The sequence below is a fragment of the Calypte anna genome, chromosome 4A, assembly GCF_003957555.1.
Source record: "Calypte anna isolate BGI_N300 chromosome 4A, bCalAnn1_v1.p, whole genome shotgun sequence".
Lineage (NCBI taxonomy): Eukaryota > Metazoa > Chordata > Aves > Apodiformes > Trochilidae > Calypte > Calypte anna.
The window spans coordinates 16762732-16780329 of NC_044248.1; the positions used below are offsets into that span (position 1 = coordinate 16762732).

A 17598-nucleotide genomic window follows, 5' to 3' on the forward strand; every position below is an offset into this window, starting at 1 on the left:
CAGGAGGGTGAATAAGAACACTCACATCCTGTGGTGATCCCCTTCTCTGTCTGGCCCAAGAGGAAAAGATGTTTTATTAATATGGGAGTAGGTCAGCTGTGACTTGATGGGGGACTGCGTGGCCTTAGCTGCTTAAAGCCACAAAGGTGAACAAAAACCATCTGGGCTGTAAGATGCTGGGGGGGCTGTGGGAATATGGTCAGGGGGCTGGGCATGCTGGGCCTTCCCTGTCCTCATCCCACCTTGGCCAGGAACAGAGGCAGGCTGCTGGGCTGGAATAGCTGTGCCTGCTGTAACCACAGCACTTTACTCTCTGGCAGTCTCCTGCGTGCGTCTCAAGGCACCCCTCACAAATTTTCTGCTTCCCTTCTGACACTGTTAGCAAACAAATCTGTACAACCCATTCCCTGACTGATCCTTCCACACCTCCCTCACTCAGCAGGTTAATTCTGCCACATCATTTCACAGCTGCTGTTGCTGCTTTCACTGTGTCACACCGGTGCCCAAATGCTGTGATGCTGGACCAGGCTGTGGCTCACAAGGTGTTTGGTTTGCATCTTGTTCAGAAGGGAGTATAAGGGCAGCTGCACTGCTGGCTGACTGAACCTGCTGCATGCCCAGTTAAAGGAATGTGATATAATCAGTCTTCTTCAAGCAGAGCTTTTTGCCTTAGTGAAGATCAGTGGGACAGGAATATCTTGTACCATCTTAAATACGTCTTTGTCACTCTCCATTAGAAATAAAATTTTATTGAAGGACATGCTACCATTTTGAAAAGGAAAGGATCTTCATGCCTCAGCTCCTGTGTTAACCTCAGATTTCTCTGCTCTACAGTCATCCATTTACCCCCACATTTACTTACTCAACCACTGAGCTCAGAGCAAGGCTCTAATGCTTCCAGGCATCCATTCCCCACTGGGCTAATGCAGATGCATTAAACCACTGTTCATGCTGTTTCAACTGACTTGTCTTCAAAGGAGGTAATAAACCCCTGTCCTGATTCTCGTCCTTTTACCATCCACCTGGATGTAGGTGACAGCAATGTGGTGTCACCACTGTCACAGCCTCAGGAAAGCAGCCTGGGGCAGCCCCCTCCATCCATGCCCAGCTTTGCTGGCAGGAACCAGCAGCTCCTGAGCCCCAGGATGCCCCTGCACATACAGGCAGCACAGTCACAGCCCCTACCCCAGAACTCCCTGCTGAGGCTGCAGTACATCAGGCACTACTCTCAGGTGCTGGTGCAGAACCAGCACTGTTGGTGCAGTGCACACACCCCTCCTGAATACCTGTGGGATCAAAAAAAAAAAACCCAAACATGATGGTGCACAACAGGGTGAGAGAAGACCCTCCTTCAGTTCCCTGATCTGCCGTACGCTTCTGATGGTGCCTGCCTATTGTGGATGAGTTTGTCACCACTGAAATAAGCACTGCTCTGCATAACCTGGGAGCAAGGGGCAGGTGTGCTGCTATTTAGAGAAAGAACCAGTCAGTCAGTTCAGATTTTGTCTGATACAGGGGGATAAGTTAAGAGCAGAAATTCAGTCGACCTCTGTTTATATGCCCAAATGTCAGGGAGCAGATAATGTCTATTGTAAATGTCAGAGCAGAGGGATTTTTCTTTTCCCTTAAGAAGAAAAAAAAAATCAACAAAGATTTAGCTACTGTATTTCTGCAGCCATTCACACAGGCTGAGGGTCAGTCAGAAGGAATGGTGTTGCCCAAATACAGAATGCTGTGGGAGAACTAAAAGGGACCTGCTTCAAGCCATGGGTCTGGTGGAGCACCCAAGCCCAGCTCCTTCAGCAGCAAAGCAGCTTTTTATAACACCAGGCTCTGCTAAGGGCGTGCAAATTCAGGCTGCTTACAGATTACAGGGATCAATCAGTATCTGGTGAGCTTCTCACTGTTATGATTTATCTCCACAGGCAAATTTTTCCAGGGCAGCAAAATAATGCCCCTTGCACCCCTCTGCCCATCAGTGCCAGCCTTCCTGCCCCATAGTGAAGCAAGAAACGCAAAACTTTTAAAAAACACTTTGCAAGCTCCTGCTCAAGGCTTGCTACTTCATAATAGGCTCTGCTGAATTCCACCTCCTGTTTTCCCACCGGTGCCACCCCAGCTCAGGGCTTCTTTCCCTGGGTCAAGTGTTTCAATGATGAAACTAAAGACCAAAAAATAATCAGTTCTCGCTATGGGGCTTGAACCACAAACCCTCTGCAGGGCCTTGGCCCAGCCCATATCTCACACTCTTCAACCACATTTTCTGTGCCCCCCCCACCCCAAAGTCTTTCAGTTTACTTTTATTCTCCATTTGCAGATCCTATCTATCAGCATGTTCCAACCTTCTGCAACCTCCCTATTACAAAGATATTAAATAACATTATTACCACAGCAAATCACTAAAATCTGCCAACCAGGAATCCTGTTTCAAAATTCAAAACAACAGGTAGGTTACATTTATAGCCCCTTTATACACTCTTTTTAACCCTTCTACTCTACTGTATTTTGTACTTTTTTTCCCCACTCACAGATAGCACAGGGTTTTCTTTTTGAGCTCTCATTGTTTCCTTCCCAGGACTCTCCAGACACTAGAGGGAGGACTTGCTTTCTCTCTGTTTTTCAGGCCAAAGTTTGGTATAGTTCAGCTTCTGTTCGCTGTATTGTCCTGAACTCATGCAAAATTATCTGTAAGGTCCTGAATGAATTTAAGATCTGCATTTATACCAAGAAAGCCCCACGCTCAGGGGTGATAGATCTGCAGTCAGCTGGCCATTAAGAAAAACAAAACAAAAAACCACCAACCCACACCTCTGATACAGGCACGTGACTTATTCTAGAAGAGAAGACACAAAATCCATCTTATCTTTCCCGGGCATCACCTCTCATTCTGACAGATGCCAGGCTGCACCCCAGGTTATCGATGGCTGCTCCAATGCCAGTTTTGAAATTTTAATCTTGTTTTCTTGATTTTATGGAATAGGGCTTTCTATTTTTCATACATATCACCATGTCTGAAAGATCCCTGTTAGACTTTTTACTCAGTGCCAGGTGGATTTAAGCCATCCTGAAATGTCAGAGAAACACTTTCCCAGTGGTCTGGGTTTTTCCAGCTAAATGAGAAGCAGCACATGGCACCACCTCAGGAGGACAGTGTAATCTACATGTAAATTCTAGGATGAATACCAATTTATACCTAATCTCCGGCCTACATTTCTGGAGGTTTAGGTGTGAATATGTAGTAGAGTAGCATTCCTCCCCTTGAAAGAAAACTCGTAGTCACTACATGGTCATGCTGCTGGCACAACTCACACTGCTTATTGTCACTTTGAAAAAAAAATCACGCAGGATGTAAAGAGGTTTGTAGTGGGCTCCTCACAGCTGTCATGGATTCACAAACCATACACCTCTGTCTCCACTCCACGGCAGGTTAATGCAGCTGCTGGGAGCAGAGCAGCTCCTCTGAGCAACCCAAGTGTAGCAATGACCCAACAACTCCCACCAGCAGCAACCTGGCTGTGAAATTCATGGGGCAGGAGCCTGTGTCACAGGGAGACCGCACCAGCCCCAGGGCAACACCAGAGCCTGCCAGCTGAGCCTGTTACAGCTCTGGGGAGCAATGGGGAGGATGGGCCAGACTCTGCTCCTCTGCAGCCTGGCTCCTCAGGGCTTTCAGAGTTGGGAATCTGACCCATGACATCCACAGGACAGAGCTCAGCTGTATGTAACCTGCATTTTTGCACAAATGAATTTGCATTTGGTGTGTTAATGCTGGGTAACATTGCTTGCCTGCTCAGTATGCCCTTAAAATTGAATTTTTTTGTTACTTAATGTTTTTCTAAAATCTGCCCCTTATTTCTTGGATAGCTTTCATTGTCTAGTACAGGTTATCAAAAAAATCTCTTTAATTTGAAAAGGAAAGGACTGGGATGATAGAGGTGATTGCTGAAATGCAGCAGGTTGAGCTGCGAGGCTGCCTCTCCTTCTGAAGGGGTAAAAGTGCTTGGACATCGTTGCTCTACCACTGAATTAAAGGGTTTACAGAAGCCCTGGCAATGAAATCCCCCTGCTTGGTTACTGCAGCTTGATGGAGAGCAGCAAAACATCCCCTCTGGGAGCAGAATTCCTACCCACCTGCAGGGACTGCAAGGGCTGCTCGTGGCTCCCAACACATCCCATGGAGGGTCTCAGCAATGCAGCTCAAATACTTCAAGAAACTGCAAGTAAAAATCAATTGTGTGGATGTTTAACAGCTGTAGAAACTGAGTTTTTTTGTGATGAAGGGATCACACTATACGTGCTTATCCCCTGCTGGAGCTCAGTGCACTTGTCACCAGCGTGTGGCTTTGCCACTATTTCCAGTGTGATCTTAAGTAAATTAATTAATCTCAGGGTATTACCTCTGCAGCTGCATGTGAGCAAGATAATGTAAAGATCCTCAATCTTTGCATTGATAACAAGGTCTTTGGGGAATGGAGAAGGACACAAACCCCTCCCTGGCTGGTTCAGCCTAGCACCTACCAGGCCAGGACTCATTTTTACTTGGGCCTCCTGGTGTCAGTTTGAACCAAAATGCTTTGGCAGAAAGAGCTGCTGTATTTCCATGGAAAGTGTTAATTCCATTATTTGCCTCTCCATCCCAGAATTCTGTCCTGCACAGAGTTCCCTTTCTGGAGGGTTATGAGCAGGGTTTGTTTTGGGGGCCTTCCCTTCAGAGCCTGGGATTACTGCACAGAACTGCACACACCTGCATGGAGACACCGAGCCCTGAAACCTCACACACCTCCTTGGGCAGCCACTCTCAGGGTCCTGGTTTGTATCAACTTTGGCAGCAAGACTGCCCTTCTGATAATTATTCAGCATTCAGGCTAACTACACATTACCCTATATATATATATATATATATATATGGGTAAAATGTGTTTCAAATTCTATGTTAAAAAGTACATATGTAACAAATGTTCTGTATTTAATACACTAAAATATATTTAACACCACTTCTTTTGCTTTCTGATATCACAGACCGAGCAAAAGTAAGGAGACCTTAAAGTGGCCATTTAGGTACAGGTTTAGCCCAATAGTTCTGTAAAGATATACTGAAATTGCATTTAATTGAAAAGTTAGCATATCTTAGAAACAGCATAGAAGCACCAAGATTACTGAAATATTATATTAGATTACATTTGTTTATAGCTTTGATTTTACCATAAAAATTCTCACCCAGCCTCCTCTTCAACACAGATACTTGGATTGCAGCCAGGTTGTGGTATATCATAGTGTATGCATATATATATATATATATATATAAAAGATATATAAGTATATAAGATATATATGATATATATATATATACATATCTTGCACCCCACCAAGAACATCTCCCACTTGCATCCAAAAAACAACTGATGGAAAGTTGGCCCACACTCACCCTTCCATCCAATGCCCTCCCCATCCAAGTCCTATTGCTTCTTTCCCCTCTAAATCTGCCTTCTTTCCACCATGAAACTTTGGATTCACTTGTGCATTTCCCCACTAGTACAAAAAAAGGCTCTTTTCTACTACTTGCAATCTTTTCCACAAACAAGTAATTAGAGACTGTGGTCAAGTCTTCCAATAGTTTCATCTTGGATCCAGATCACCAGCCCTTCACTCTAAGGTAAATTTTCCAAACTCAAGCACACCATTTGCATCATTTTTAAAGATGAGGCCCCAGCAAAAAAGAGACTTTCAACTAGTGGTAGAGTTGACACCTCAGGCAGGAAAAAATATCCTCCTATCTTCATACTCAGCATTTCCACAAAGGAAATACAAGATCTTGTTGATGATGACATTCATGCTTTTGTCTTCCTGCTAAACTAAGAGGTATACAAAGCCCAGAGCACATCTTTCCCGACACGCAAGTTCTACTGATACAATAGGTTCAAAATACAAAAGATTCTCTAGGTTATTAAAAAATGTCCTAATATATCATGGATTTAAAAGACCACATAACACAGTGTGTCAAGGCTATTTCCATGGGATTAATATACAGTATTAACTAAGACAGGTATTAAGAGATTACTACTGTATTTGAGATTTGTTTCTTCCCATTTGAGACTTCTTTGTAGACAGCTTCAGAATCAATTTAGGTAATAGTGCACCTATTTTGCTTATTTGTGGATCAGCATTTCTGATCATAATTTTTATTATTCAATAAAAATTTGGCAGCAGGACAAGAAGCATTTTTACCCTGCATTTGCAGTTTGTAACACGAAGCAGCCCACATCCAGGAACCTTTGAAGCAGTGATACACTTGATCACAACTGAGTGGGAAGATTTTTTTTGCATAACCTGTGACAGAACATCAAAGCTCTTATCTCTCCCAGGGGGCTCACCATTAACATCCCTTTTAATATGGAGAAAGCTTGGGAGGGAGAGGAATGTAATTTGTCTTTGGGGTGTCTGTTCCAATTAAATGAGCACTCTATAAAGCAAATATTCTTGTAGGTATTATTAAATTTATTTCTGCTTTTTTTTTGACATTTAAGCTATTCTGTGGGACAATACAGTCTCAGTGTCATTTACTTGGATTTACTCTGGAATTTTTTTGCAAAGCCCAGGAAAATAGATTTTGTAGGCAGACAACCATTTTTGTCTGATCTATCTTCATATTACCTCCTTGATTTACATCCCTATCCCTGACCAGGTTTCTGCAAAGGAAATTAAGAAGGAGCTGGGAGCCTCTCTGAGCAATGGAAGCCAATAAACCCAGCTGGATCTGGGCCTGCAACTGAACACACATCCCAAAGCCCCATCAATCACCAGGTTCTGAACATCCCATTTTTTTTTACTGTGGCCTCAATGATACAGCTGTCCCCCCCCCAGCCATGAGGGTCCCCCCATACCTTCCCCTTGCTCCTGCAGATGCTGAACAGGCTGTTACCAGCACTCACGGGGAGGTTGATCAGGGCTGACACATTCAAGATGCTCCTGTCTCTAAAGTACCACCCAGGCTGTCTGTCCACCGGAGACCTGTGTGCAGAATATACCATCTGACTGTAAAAACTGCATGCCATGGCTTCAGAGGTAGCCTCATCTCACCTCCTGTCCCTGGCTGCCTGGACAGGATGCTAATTTTGGCTCTTCTGGATCAAAGCATGCATTAGTCATCAGGTCATTTATTTTATTATGATTTTTCATCTTAATCCTGACAATACTCCAACTCCAGGAAAAAGATCAAATGGCAACAGAAGGGAACAGAGTCTGAGGCGGAATTATTTCTTATTTGAATATGGGTAAAAGTATCTCACATTTTTAATTCCTTAAAGAAAAAATTGCTGTTCATAACGGTTTTACAGTTGTAGGGGTACAACCGCCTCAAGGAATGACAGTCAGCAATCAATTTACCAAATTATTCTTCAATTAGATCCCCTGATTTTATTGCCTGTCATGGACCAGAAGCCTTTTTGTAATGGGATGGTTGGCAAAGATCTCCATCTCATTTTTAAAAGGCAGATCACGCAGCCTTAAACACTTTGTTCTAATTATGAATTATTGGAACATTGAGACCTGAGTTGTGATGCACTTACTTGTTGATTAATGGTCTTCAGACATCTTAAAAATAAATACGGAGGAACACCAAGTATAATGGGAGGGTTTTATTAAAATGATTTCTGCCCTTGACTCCTAACCCAGAGCTTCAGTGACAGGATCTACCCTCTGCCTCTCGGAGGGACTGAGCAGATAGCAGGGACACAAAGGAGTCGGTGAAGCTGAGTAATGAGGCTTTTGCTGTTTCCCTTCCAAACCACTCCAATTTAATGAAATCATAGAGCCTGGGAGTTGCAGACCACTGCTCCCAACGGAGGCATAAATATGGAGTAGAGCTTGACTGAAACAGGGATAATTTGGAAGAGGAATCAGAGGGAAAAGGGGAGAGGGCTCCCATGAACAGAGAAATCACGAAGGCAGCAGCAGGGAAGAGGAGAGGCAGACACAGTGCAAGGAGGAGCAGAGTGCCTGGGTGCCTTTGCCACTGGGGCCAAGAGGAAAGGGAGAGCTGATTCAGTGGGATCCTCTCTTTGGAGCAGACAACAGGGGTGCAGTGATCACCACCACCGAGGAGGGGAGGAAGAGACGAATCTAATTTTTCCCACCCTGAAATTCAAACCCTTGGGGTGGTTGAGGCTGCTGGCCATGGGGTAAAAGATGCTGATTATTCTGGAAATTTACCATGCAGGATTGAGCCACAGTGCCATGTTAAGGACAGTACAGAGGGGAGTTCAAGAAAAAGAAAGCCTGGGTTGAAGCATGGCAGGGCTGCAATGGGGCCAGGCTGAAGAGTATCAGAGAAGGCTGAGGCAGGGAAGGCAGATCTGTCCCAGCCCTTCTGCTCCACAGGCAGCTGCAGGAGCAGTGAACTAATGGGAAACCCACAGCTCTTGTGTGTTCTCCACCTGCATGGTCCAACTGCACTCTGTGTGAAACACAAGCAGTTTGGGGCAGGAGCAACATAGATCGATCAGCACATCCTCACCAAGGCAGCCCCTCCATGCCTGGCTGGGTAGGTCTCTTACGAACAATTTCATGGCTCAGGTCTCAATGCATAATCTTATTTTTAAAAATGTATTTTCTTGCCTAGTTAGTGAGCCAGCTCCCAAAAAATTGAAAAAAGAAAAAAAGAAAAAAGAAAAAAAAAGCTATGAATGGTAAGATCTTGTAGTAAGTGGCTCAGAGAAGGTTGGGTATAGGATATAGGCTGGGAGAGACAAAAGTCCAAAGTCTGTGCTATGCAGCTGCTCTTGAGAGAGACAGCAAGAGCCAGGGACCAGAGAGGAACCTCTTTCAGCAAATGCATCCTTCCCAGGAAAAACAACCATGGGTAACAAGCAAAACCACCAATATCTCACACATAGCACAATTATCTTCCAATTCCTATTCAGTGAAGTCTTAAAATTTTATTTTTGTTTCTACTCATAACCTAGATGCATAGCAAGAAAAGTATAAAGCAAAGAGATTATATGTCCCATTAAAACCAGAAACCACACCTGCTAGGTCTTGTCTGAACATTACTTTCACAGCCGGTATTTCATCCCAGCCTTTTCAGTAGCACCATGGCTTAAAGGCAGTGACCTAAAGCTTTCCCCCTCCAGGACCACCCTCCGGGGCCTCTCTTCCTCTGCAAACACCCGGCGGAGCTCCGCGGATCAGCCGGCACGGCCCCGGGAGGCAAGGCGGGGCTGATGCGGGGCTGACGCCGTCCCGCAGCATCTCCCCCGCTGCCCCGGGCACAGCACGCAACGAGCTGGGGCGGGAGGAGCGGGGAGTGACAGGGAGACTGAGCTGAAATGGGAAGCCTGAAAAAAGAGGTGCCTGCCCCTTGCTTTCTCACCCCATCACCTTCCCTTCACGCAGTGCTCATGAACTGGAGCACAAGGCAGTCAGGATTCAGGCTTCCAAGTCCAAGCCTGTGATTTACCCGGGGTTTGCAAACCAACCCTTCCTGCCCGTGGCACCCACAGAATCTCCTCTTGTTGCCCCAAGTTCAGCACAGCACACGACCCCCACAGCAATGTCCCTTGGAGGACACTGAAGGGACCTCATTACATATATGCTATGGTTGCAATTTTGTCGTAATCCTGGGCTGTGCCAGATGCTTTTAGTCTCTGGCAGGAGAGGCAAGTGATTGAAACAACATCTCCACACAACGTGCTGGAGCAAGGTCACTGCTCATTTCTTCCAGCACTGTCAATATTACATACCAGCCTACCCTCTATTTTTCTCCTTTGTTTCCAGTTAAATAAAGGGAAGGCACAGAAATGCATGTAATACAAGAGCAAACAAAGTCCCTAGTGATTGAAGGACAGCTTCTCTTCAGCCTTGAGAAGAGAAGGCTTAGGGTAGACCTTGTTCCAATGTACTAATACTTAAAAGGTGGCTACAAAAAAGATGGAGACTCCCTGTTTACAAGGAGTCACATGGACAAGACAAGGGGCAATGGGCACGAGTTGCTCCTAAGGGGATTCCAATTGCACACAAGAGGTCAATTTTTCACTCTGAGGACAGTCAGACACTGGAATGGTCTCCCAGAGGAAGTGGTGGATTTCCCCACTTAGTAAAGTTTTAAGTCTCAGCTCAACAAGGTGCTGAGACATCTCATATAAACTATAGTATTACCTAGAAGGGTTGGACAAGAAGGTTGTCCCTTCCAACCTGACATTCTATGGTTCTGTGCTACTCCAGACCTGTTTATATATCAAGGTGCTCTCCTATGGAGACCAGACACGGCCTAAAAATAATGTAACAAAAGTTACAAATGACAACAAAACCATTTTCAATTAGTTCTTTCCCTCACCCTTCTTACTCTAGCTATCTCTTATCCTCTCTTATCCTCTCACCCATTTTTTCCCCAGAACTAACGAGGAATAATTAGAGAATGATATATGGTTAGTTTTATTTGCCAAGTCTTTTTATACTTGAATAGTCATCTGTTGCTTCCAGTAATAGCAGGGCAGGCAGCATGCTTCCTCCTGCCCTCTACAAAGGAAAACAGAGCAGGAATTAGTCATTGATTTAGATACACAGTGGTGTGCACTACATGTGAGCCGGCAGCCTGACAGCCAGATGCTGCAAAACTATTTAGCATCACTCCAGACTCCAGAGTGTACTTTAACTATGACATATTGGGAAAGTCTGCAGTAAGTTAAAGAGAAAAGAACCATGCTTAGCAGCAGATATAACATTTTTTCACCCTACACACTGGGTGTGGAGTCATGCTGGGTGCTGACCAGGGTGACACTATTCACTGGATGGGCAATTAACAAAGCTGGGTTCAGACCTGGCAGTGGTACTGCTCTTGTTTAAATAAAGAGTTAAATTCGAATTTCAGCTCATAAATTTTAAGAAAAGTCTCACAAGGTCTTGATTTTTTTATGATGCATTCACAACAATTTCCCATTAGAAATGCCACAGTTCTGTGCCTCTTGCAACTGAAGTTTAAGATGATTGGGTAGGCTCTGAAACAGGACATATCTGCTGCACTGTATCTACTTTTACTGAACTCCTCCTCTAACTGCCTATGTGTTATATCTTATGACACAAAAAATATCTTCCCATGACCAGCCCAGTTCTAGTGGAGAATCTGGGGAGTGGCATTTGGAGATAAAACAGGGCCCACACCCTTCACACCTGCTGGATAAGCAGCTGCCCTGTGCTCTGCACAACCAGCCCTGCCTGGCCTTACCCACACTGAGATCCCTGCCACAGGGACACTGAGTGGGCATTACTTACAAAGCATGGAGGGTATGATAAGCAAATGACCTTTTTACATGGGAAGCCAAATACTGGCTACATGAAGGATGAGGTATGATACAGCATGAGTAAGACTTTAGGGAGCACAATAAATGCACTGCAGGGAATATGCAGACCTGAAAATTAAGTCCAGAGGATTCTGTCTGCCAAGCAGAACCCATGTTCCCCTAGCCTAGCATCAGACAGAGACCAAAAATATGAACAAACTAAAGCAATCTGGATCCTGTTTTGTTGTTCAGCTCTGGTAACTCATGTCCCCTGTGCTCTCCTCAAGTTAATGACAAGGAAACAAGCACAGGCAGAACAATATTAAACAGATTCATTTTGGCAAAGTTGCCATCCTCAAGGTTTTGTCACTTGATATACTTGCAATTCCTCTGTCACCTGTGCCCCAAGTACAAATTAAAGTTGTAATAAGCAAATAATCTTTTTTTCTTAAGTCACCAATAATTTCTACTCAATCCCTGTGGCAGCCTAAAATTTTACCCATATTAATTTCTGTGAAACTTGCTCTATGACAGAGCTTAAGGAAGCAGATGGTCAGAGCAGCTTCCATGGGCTCTTTCCTTAAATTTGTGCATCCTCCTTGAGCTGTGACCTGAGCAAAACAGGAGGCTTGGCTGTAAGCCAAGGGGCAGCCTCTAGGGATGCTACCTGATGCGACAACTACTCCCACCCAGGAGCAGTGATGTGAAGCAGTGGCTGTGAACCCTCTGAATGCTCTGGGTCAAAGCAGAAGAGACAGTTATGATCCAGAGACACATCCAGTAGCAGTGCCAAGTGCACAGTCACCAATGTGCACCCTGTTCTGGGAGGCTGCCCTCCTCTTCTGGGAGCTCCTGCCCTTCTGAGCCAGCCTGGCATCCCAAAGAGTATTTTGCTTTTGAAGGAACACAATTATTAAATGAAAGGTGTGAAACAGGGGAAACATAAATATAACCCCCTATAATCCCTTTTGGATGGGATTTTTAATGGATGGACATTTCTTACCCTGATTTCAATGCTTGTGTGCCTGCAAGCTTGTCTGCTTCCTCCATCTGCATCGACTGCTCTAGAAAGTTATCACCTCTCTTCACAAACTTCTGGGACCCCACCAGCAGAAAGTGGTGCCTCTCTGAACTCCTAAAAGAGCTTTCCATCCTTCCTCACCCCTTCCTGCAGCGGTCTACAATTTGCCGTGTGGGGGAACGAGCTCGGATATCTACAACCCGCACCGGGTGACATGGCGACGCTGATTGCCTTTTTGACATTGACGCCGAAGTAAATCCCCCGACCCCACAGTTCCTCTGTCGGAAAAGCGAAGACGCAGGCGGCTGTCCCGGCTCCAGACGTGGGGTGCCGGTGGTGACACCGGGGACGCGGGGCACCGGCAATGAGCTCCCGCCTGCGCTTCCCCCCGCCAGGGCCGGGCGGCGCTGGGGGCCGGGCGCTGCTGCCGTCGGGGAGGCACCGAGACACCGCCCACGGCAGGGGTGGCCTCGCGTGGGGCCGGGGACGGCTGCAGACTGCCGGAGCGCAGCGAGGTGAGCGCGTCACATCGGCAGCGCCCAGCCGGGATGAGCCGGACCGGGATGCGGGCTCCGCCGGCCGCCGAGGCGAGCCACCGCCGCATCCTTCATTGACAGCCCCCCGCCGCCCGCTGTCTCTTCCCGGGTCTCGGCGCGGAGCCGGCGGCTCCCGGGGCCAGCGCAGCCCATGGCCGGCTCGGCGCAGCCTCCGGTGGCGGCGGAGGACGGCGGCCCCGACGGCGGGTCGCTGGCTGGGGGCGGCGAGGCTTTCGGGGACCGCTCCCTCAGCCAGGGCTTGAGCGTGCTGGTGGGGCTGGCGCTCTGCGTGACCATGCTGGGGCTGGGCTGCGCCGTGGAGCTGGGGCAGCTAGGCCAGCAGCTGCGCCGGCCCGTGGGGCTGCTGCTGGCGCTGCTAGGGCAGTTCGTGGCCATGCCGCTGCTGGCCTTCCTCCTCGCCCTCATCTTCGCCCTGGACGAGGTGGCGGCCGTGGCTGTGCTCATCTGCGGCTGCTGTCCAGGGGGCAACCTCTCCAACCTCATGTCGGTGCTCGTCGACGGGGATATGAACCTCAGGTAGGAGCTCCCCCTCCCCCTCAGCCAGCCGGGGGAGGCTGCGGCGGTCCCGGGGCATGGGGAGGGATTGCTGGGCACTCACTGGCGGTGGTGCCAGGACGGACGCGGCTGGAAACCCCCAGCCTCGCTCTCCTGCCTCTCCAGGGCAGGGATGCGGGGATGTTCTTGCTGTCAGAATCGACCGGCCGGCTGCAGAGCCCCCTTCCCAAGGAGGTTGCGGTTTCCCGGGGCTGTCCCTCGGCCGGGCGGGCGGTGACCCGGTGTCTCTTTGTTTCCTCCGGCGCAGCATTATCATGACGGCCTCCTCTACACTGCTGGCCCTCTTCCTGATGCCCCTCTGCCTCTGGGTCTACAGCCGTCACTGGATCAACACGGCCCTGGTGCAGCTGCTGCCCCTGGGGGCGGTGAGCCTGACGCTGGGCAGCACCCTGCTGCCCATCGGCCTGGGGGTGCTCATCCGATACCGGCACCCCCGTGCTGCAGACCTCCTGGTGAAGGTAGGCATGGCCCCGGGAACGGGGGTGGCTGAGGGGGCAGCTGTGCTGGGGAGGATGACCGGGGATGGGAGCTTTGACAGCGGGTCCATGAGGGCAGCTCCGGCACCGTCTGGGAGGGGAATGAGTTGTGGGGCTGCAGGAACCTTTCCAGTCCCTTCAAACCGATGGTAGCTTCACACAGGCATATTCCCCTCCTTGGGTGGGATATAAGGATACAGATAGTCTTGACATAAAATGGCAGCACAGAGACGGAAAGTGAGAAGGGCAGGGTACCCCCCAGAGCACGGGAAGAAGGGCAGTGCAGCACTGCATTCCAGAAAGCTTCCAGGGCCTTGGAGCAGAGGCATTCCCTGGCAGCCTGCTCTCACTTTGCTCCCACTACACCCAGGGACTGCAAAACCAACCCACAGGCAAGGCGGCATTTTCTTAAAACATGCAAACAAATTAGCTTAATTACAAAAGGGAAAGAGAGGTACAAGCCCTGTCTCTCTAGTTTCCCAGCAAATCACCCCAAAGCAAAATGATGGAGGGTGATCTCAGCTCCTTCCTATCCTGGCATATGATCAACCACCACCAAAGTCCTGAGCCAGGGACAAACCCTGTAAGGGAAGCACAACCATGGTCTGCAATTTAGAGTCGATCAATCATCTACCTGCTATGATCATTCTTTTAAACTAATAAACCCTGTGCTATTTATCAATGTCTGTATCTGTTGCCAGATTTCCCTATGGTCCCTCTTGGTGACTCTGGTGATCCTGTTCATCCTGACTGGGACCATGCTGGGCCCAGATCTGCTGGCACATATTCCTGCGTCTGTCTACACCATTGCAGTGCTGATGCCTCTAGCAGGGTATGCCTTGGGATATGGCTTAGCCACGGTCTTTAAAATGCCCCCACACTGCAGGAGAACGGTGTCTTTGGAAACAGGGTGCCAAAACGTCCAGCTCTGCACCGCCATCCTAAAACTCACCTTCCCCCCAGAGCTGATAGGGAGCATGTACATGTTTCCCTTGCTCTACGCGCTGTTTCAGTCAGCAGAAGCGGGACTCTTTGTGCTGGCGTACAAGATGTACGGGAGAGACCGCTATAAGCAAGATACGCTCGGTGAGGAGGAAGACACGGATATTTCCTACAAGAAACTGAAGGAAGAGGAGGTGCCTGATACTTCGTATGGCACAGTGACCGTGGAGGAGCACAACTCCATTCAGATGGAGCCGACTCAGACAGCACTTTAGGCAAGAAAAGGAGGAGACACTGAGGGTTGTGTGATGTGCTTGCCACCAGGCTAGGGCCACACTCACCTCTGCGCAAGTGGAGCTGCCCAGCCTCCCATCATTTCTCCAGCTGCTTCCATTGTACAAGGTGATGTGTGTTTATTACTGTGACACTCGTATTTCCTCAAAAATACATATGAAAGAAATTTTAAAAAGCAGGGAGGAAGTATCATTGCAACACAAGCCAGTAACCCTACATCTTCATGCGAGGAGGCTCCTGCCCACCGGAGTGCAGCAGGAATGGGTACCGGGAGGCAGAGCAGCATTTTGCAGAGGCAAAGCCAATGCTGCGCTGCGCTAGTGCAGACCCACGGGCAGACAAACCATCTTTCTCGCGCATTATCTCCGTGCCTCCCACCCGCTGTAAAGGCATTGTGCTTGTTGTTTTCACCACAAATACATGGCAAAGCTGAACCAAACCCGTGTTCCCCGCTGATTAATCCCGCGGGGGTAATAAGGGCCGCGCTGCTTGGTTCACCAGTGGAACTCTGCTGTGGCGGTGAGGGGTGGGAATGCCCTGCCTGAGGCGCCAGCCCAGGGAGGGATGGGAAGGGGCCGCCAAGGCCGGAGCCCGGCGGGGGCGGGGGAAACCCGGCCCCGGTCCCGCCCCGGCGCTGGGGGTATTTAAGGCCGCCCCCCCAGGGTGGCTTCTTTGGGTCCGGTGTGATGGCGGAGGAGGCGATGGAGAGCTACCTGTACGCTGCCTACCACCCCTACGCCTATCGCTACCCACCGCCCAAGGGCAAGGGGGGGGCGGCGGGCGGCTGGCGGCCGCGGGGCAGCGGCTACTTCTCGGGCTACGGGGAGGCGGCGACGGCCGCCGAGTACTTCGACAACTACCAGCGAGCGCAGCTGAGGGCCATCCTCTCTCAGGTCAACCCCAATCTGACGCCGCGGCTCCGCAAGGCTAACACCAAGGAGGTGGGCGTCCAGGTCAACCCGCGGCAGGACGCCTCGGTGCAGTGCTCCCTGGGGCCCCGTACACTGCTGCGCCGCCGCTCTCCCGGCCCCCCAGCCGCCCCGCGGCCCCGAGAGGCGCCGGAGCGGGAGCAGGAGCAGGGCAGCCCCGCCACCACCAGCACCCGCGCCGTGCGATTCCCCCGTACCATCGCCGTGTACTCGCCCATGGCTTCCCGCAGACTTACCGCCTTCCTAGAGGAGCCGGGAGCGGAGCCGGAGCGAAGGCCGCAGCAGGAGGAGGCGACGGTGGTAGCCGTCGAGGAGGAGCCGGCTGCCGTGCGGGAGCAGCGAGAGGCGGAGGCGGCAGCCGTGCGGGCGAGCTGGGAGCAGCCCCCCGAGGTCGGCCCCGAGCCCCTGGGGCAGCGCCTGACCGCCACCCCGGAGCCGCCGGCTACGGGGCCACAGGAGAGCCGGGAGGAGGAGGAGGAGGCGGTGGTGGCGGAAGCGGTGCCGGCAGCGCAGGCAGAGCCGCCAGAGCCACCGGCCGCCCCGCAAAAGCGGGAGCCGGTGGCGGGCAAGACACGTCTGCGCTTCCAGGTGAGGGGCGGCCGGGAGGGAGCGGAGCGGGGCCAGGGAGGCACCCGCCCCGTCGAGTAACGCTTGTCCCCAGCAGTTCCTGGAGCAGAAGTACGGCTACTACCACTGCAAGGACTGCAACATCCGCTGGGAGAGTGCCTACGTCTGGTGCGTCCAGGGCACCAACAAGGTAGGGTCGGATCATCCCATCGCCGCCCTCCCGCCCGCCGCCGTCGTCCCGCTGACCCCAGCCTCCTCCCCAGGTCTATTTCCGGCAGTTCTGCCGAACCTGCCAGAAGTCCTACAACCCGTACCGCGTGGAGGACATCACCTGCCAGGTAAGGGACTTCCCTGCCCCGCCGCGGCCTGTCCCGGGCCGCCCCCGCCGACCGCTGGCTTCTCCCCCAGAGCTGCAAGCAGACGAGGTGCAGCTGCACGGTGAAGATGCGCCACGTGGACCCCAAGAGGCCCCACCGCCAGGACCTCTGTGGGAGATGCAAAGGGAAACGCCTCTCCTGCGATAGCACATTCAGTTTCAAATACATCATCTGAGTGGGGTGGGGTGTTGATTTTTTGGTTGTTTTTTTGTTTTGTTTTGTTTTAGGACTCTTCTAGAAAACTGCAAGTAGGGCGGACTTTTTTGTTGTTGATTGAAGGTACTTGGGGAGGTGTAGCTAGGGAAGTATGCAAATAAACATATTGCAAAGCACGCTCAAATGATCAGGTGGGTTTGTACCTAACTCAAATGGTGTGTGTTGTAACTTACATTAACTTGCATAGGGGAGAAGCTCACACTTCTGTAAATTGGTGATGGTCATGGCTGCAGCCAACTCAGGCCCTTGTGGAATCTCATGTGGGAAAGGATGTTTGTTACTGCTCCTATCCTTCAATTAATTCAACACTAGAAGTTAACATTAAATCGATATCTACAGTAGGTAGCAGAGCATCAACTGAACACCTGGTAGTATTCACTTACTCTGGGCA

At 49.9% G+C, this 17598-nt stretch overlaps 2 protein-coding genes across 2 annotated transcripts; both read left to right on the plus strand.

Annotated features, from left to right (window-relative positions):
* Positions 1-12981: 12981 nt before the first annotated feature.
* SLC10A4 (solute carrier family 10 member 4) lies at positions 12982-15547 on the plus strand. The gene is made up of 3 exons (XM_030449957.1): positions 12982-13367; positions 13654-13864; positions 14584-15547. Exons 1-3 carry the CDS (start codon positions 12982-12984, stop codon positions 15097-15099), a joined length of 1113 nt encoding a protein of 370 aa, XP_030305817.1. The 3' UTR covers positions 15100-15547.
* Positions 15548-15816: 269 nt separating this feature from the next.
* On the plus strand, positions 15817-17222 carry ZAR1 (zygote arrest 1). The gene is made up of 5 exons (XM_030450024.1): positions 15817-16407; positions 16519-16560; positions 16712-16804; positions 16878-16952; positions 17023-17222. The coding sequence occupies exons 1-5, from the start codon at positions 15820-15822 to the stop codon at positions 17164-17166; spliced, it is 942 nt and encodes a 313-aa protein (XP_030305884.1). The 5' UTR covers positions 15817-15819; the 3' UTR covers positions 17167-17222.
* Positions 17223-17598: the final 376 nt, after the last annotated feature.

What these genes read in the sequence shown, in the direction of transcription:
- ZAR1 (XM_030450024.1), top strand. Translation starts at nt 15,820, where the DNA reads ATGGAGAGCTACCTGTACGCTGCCTACCACCCCTACGCCTATCGCTAC. An exon ending in GCGTCCAGGGCACCAACAAG is followed by an intron (nt 16,805 to 16,877) that starts GTAGGGTCGGAT and finishes CCTCCTCCCCAG; the next exon opens with GTCTATTTCCGGCAGTTCTG. An exon ending in TGGAGGACATCACCTGCCAG is followed by an intron (nt 16,953 to 17,022) that starts GTAAGGGACTTC and finishes CTTCTCCCCCAG; the next exon opens with AGCTGCAAGCAGACGAGGTG.
- SLC10A4 (XM_030449957.1), top strand. Translation starts at nt 12,982, where the DNA reads ATGGCCGGCTCGGCGCAGCCTCCGGTGGCGGCGGAGGACGGCGGCCCC. An exon ending in GACGGGGATATGAACCTCAG is followed by an intron (nt 13,368 to 13,653) that starts GTAGGAGCTCCC and finishes CCTCCGGCGCAG; the next exon opens with CATTATCATGACGGCCTCCT. An exon ending in CTGCAGACCTCCTGGTGAAG is followed by an intron (nt 13,865 to 14,583) that starts GTAGGCATGGCC and finishes ATCTGTTGCCAG; the next exon opens with ATTTCCCTATGGTCCCTCTT.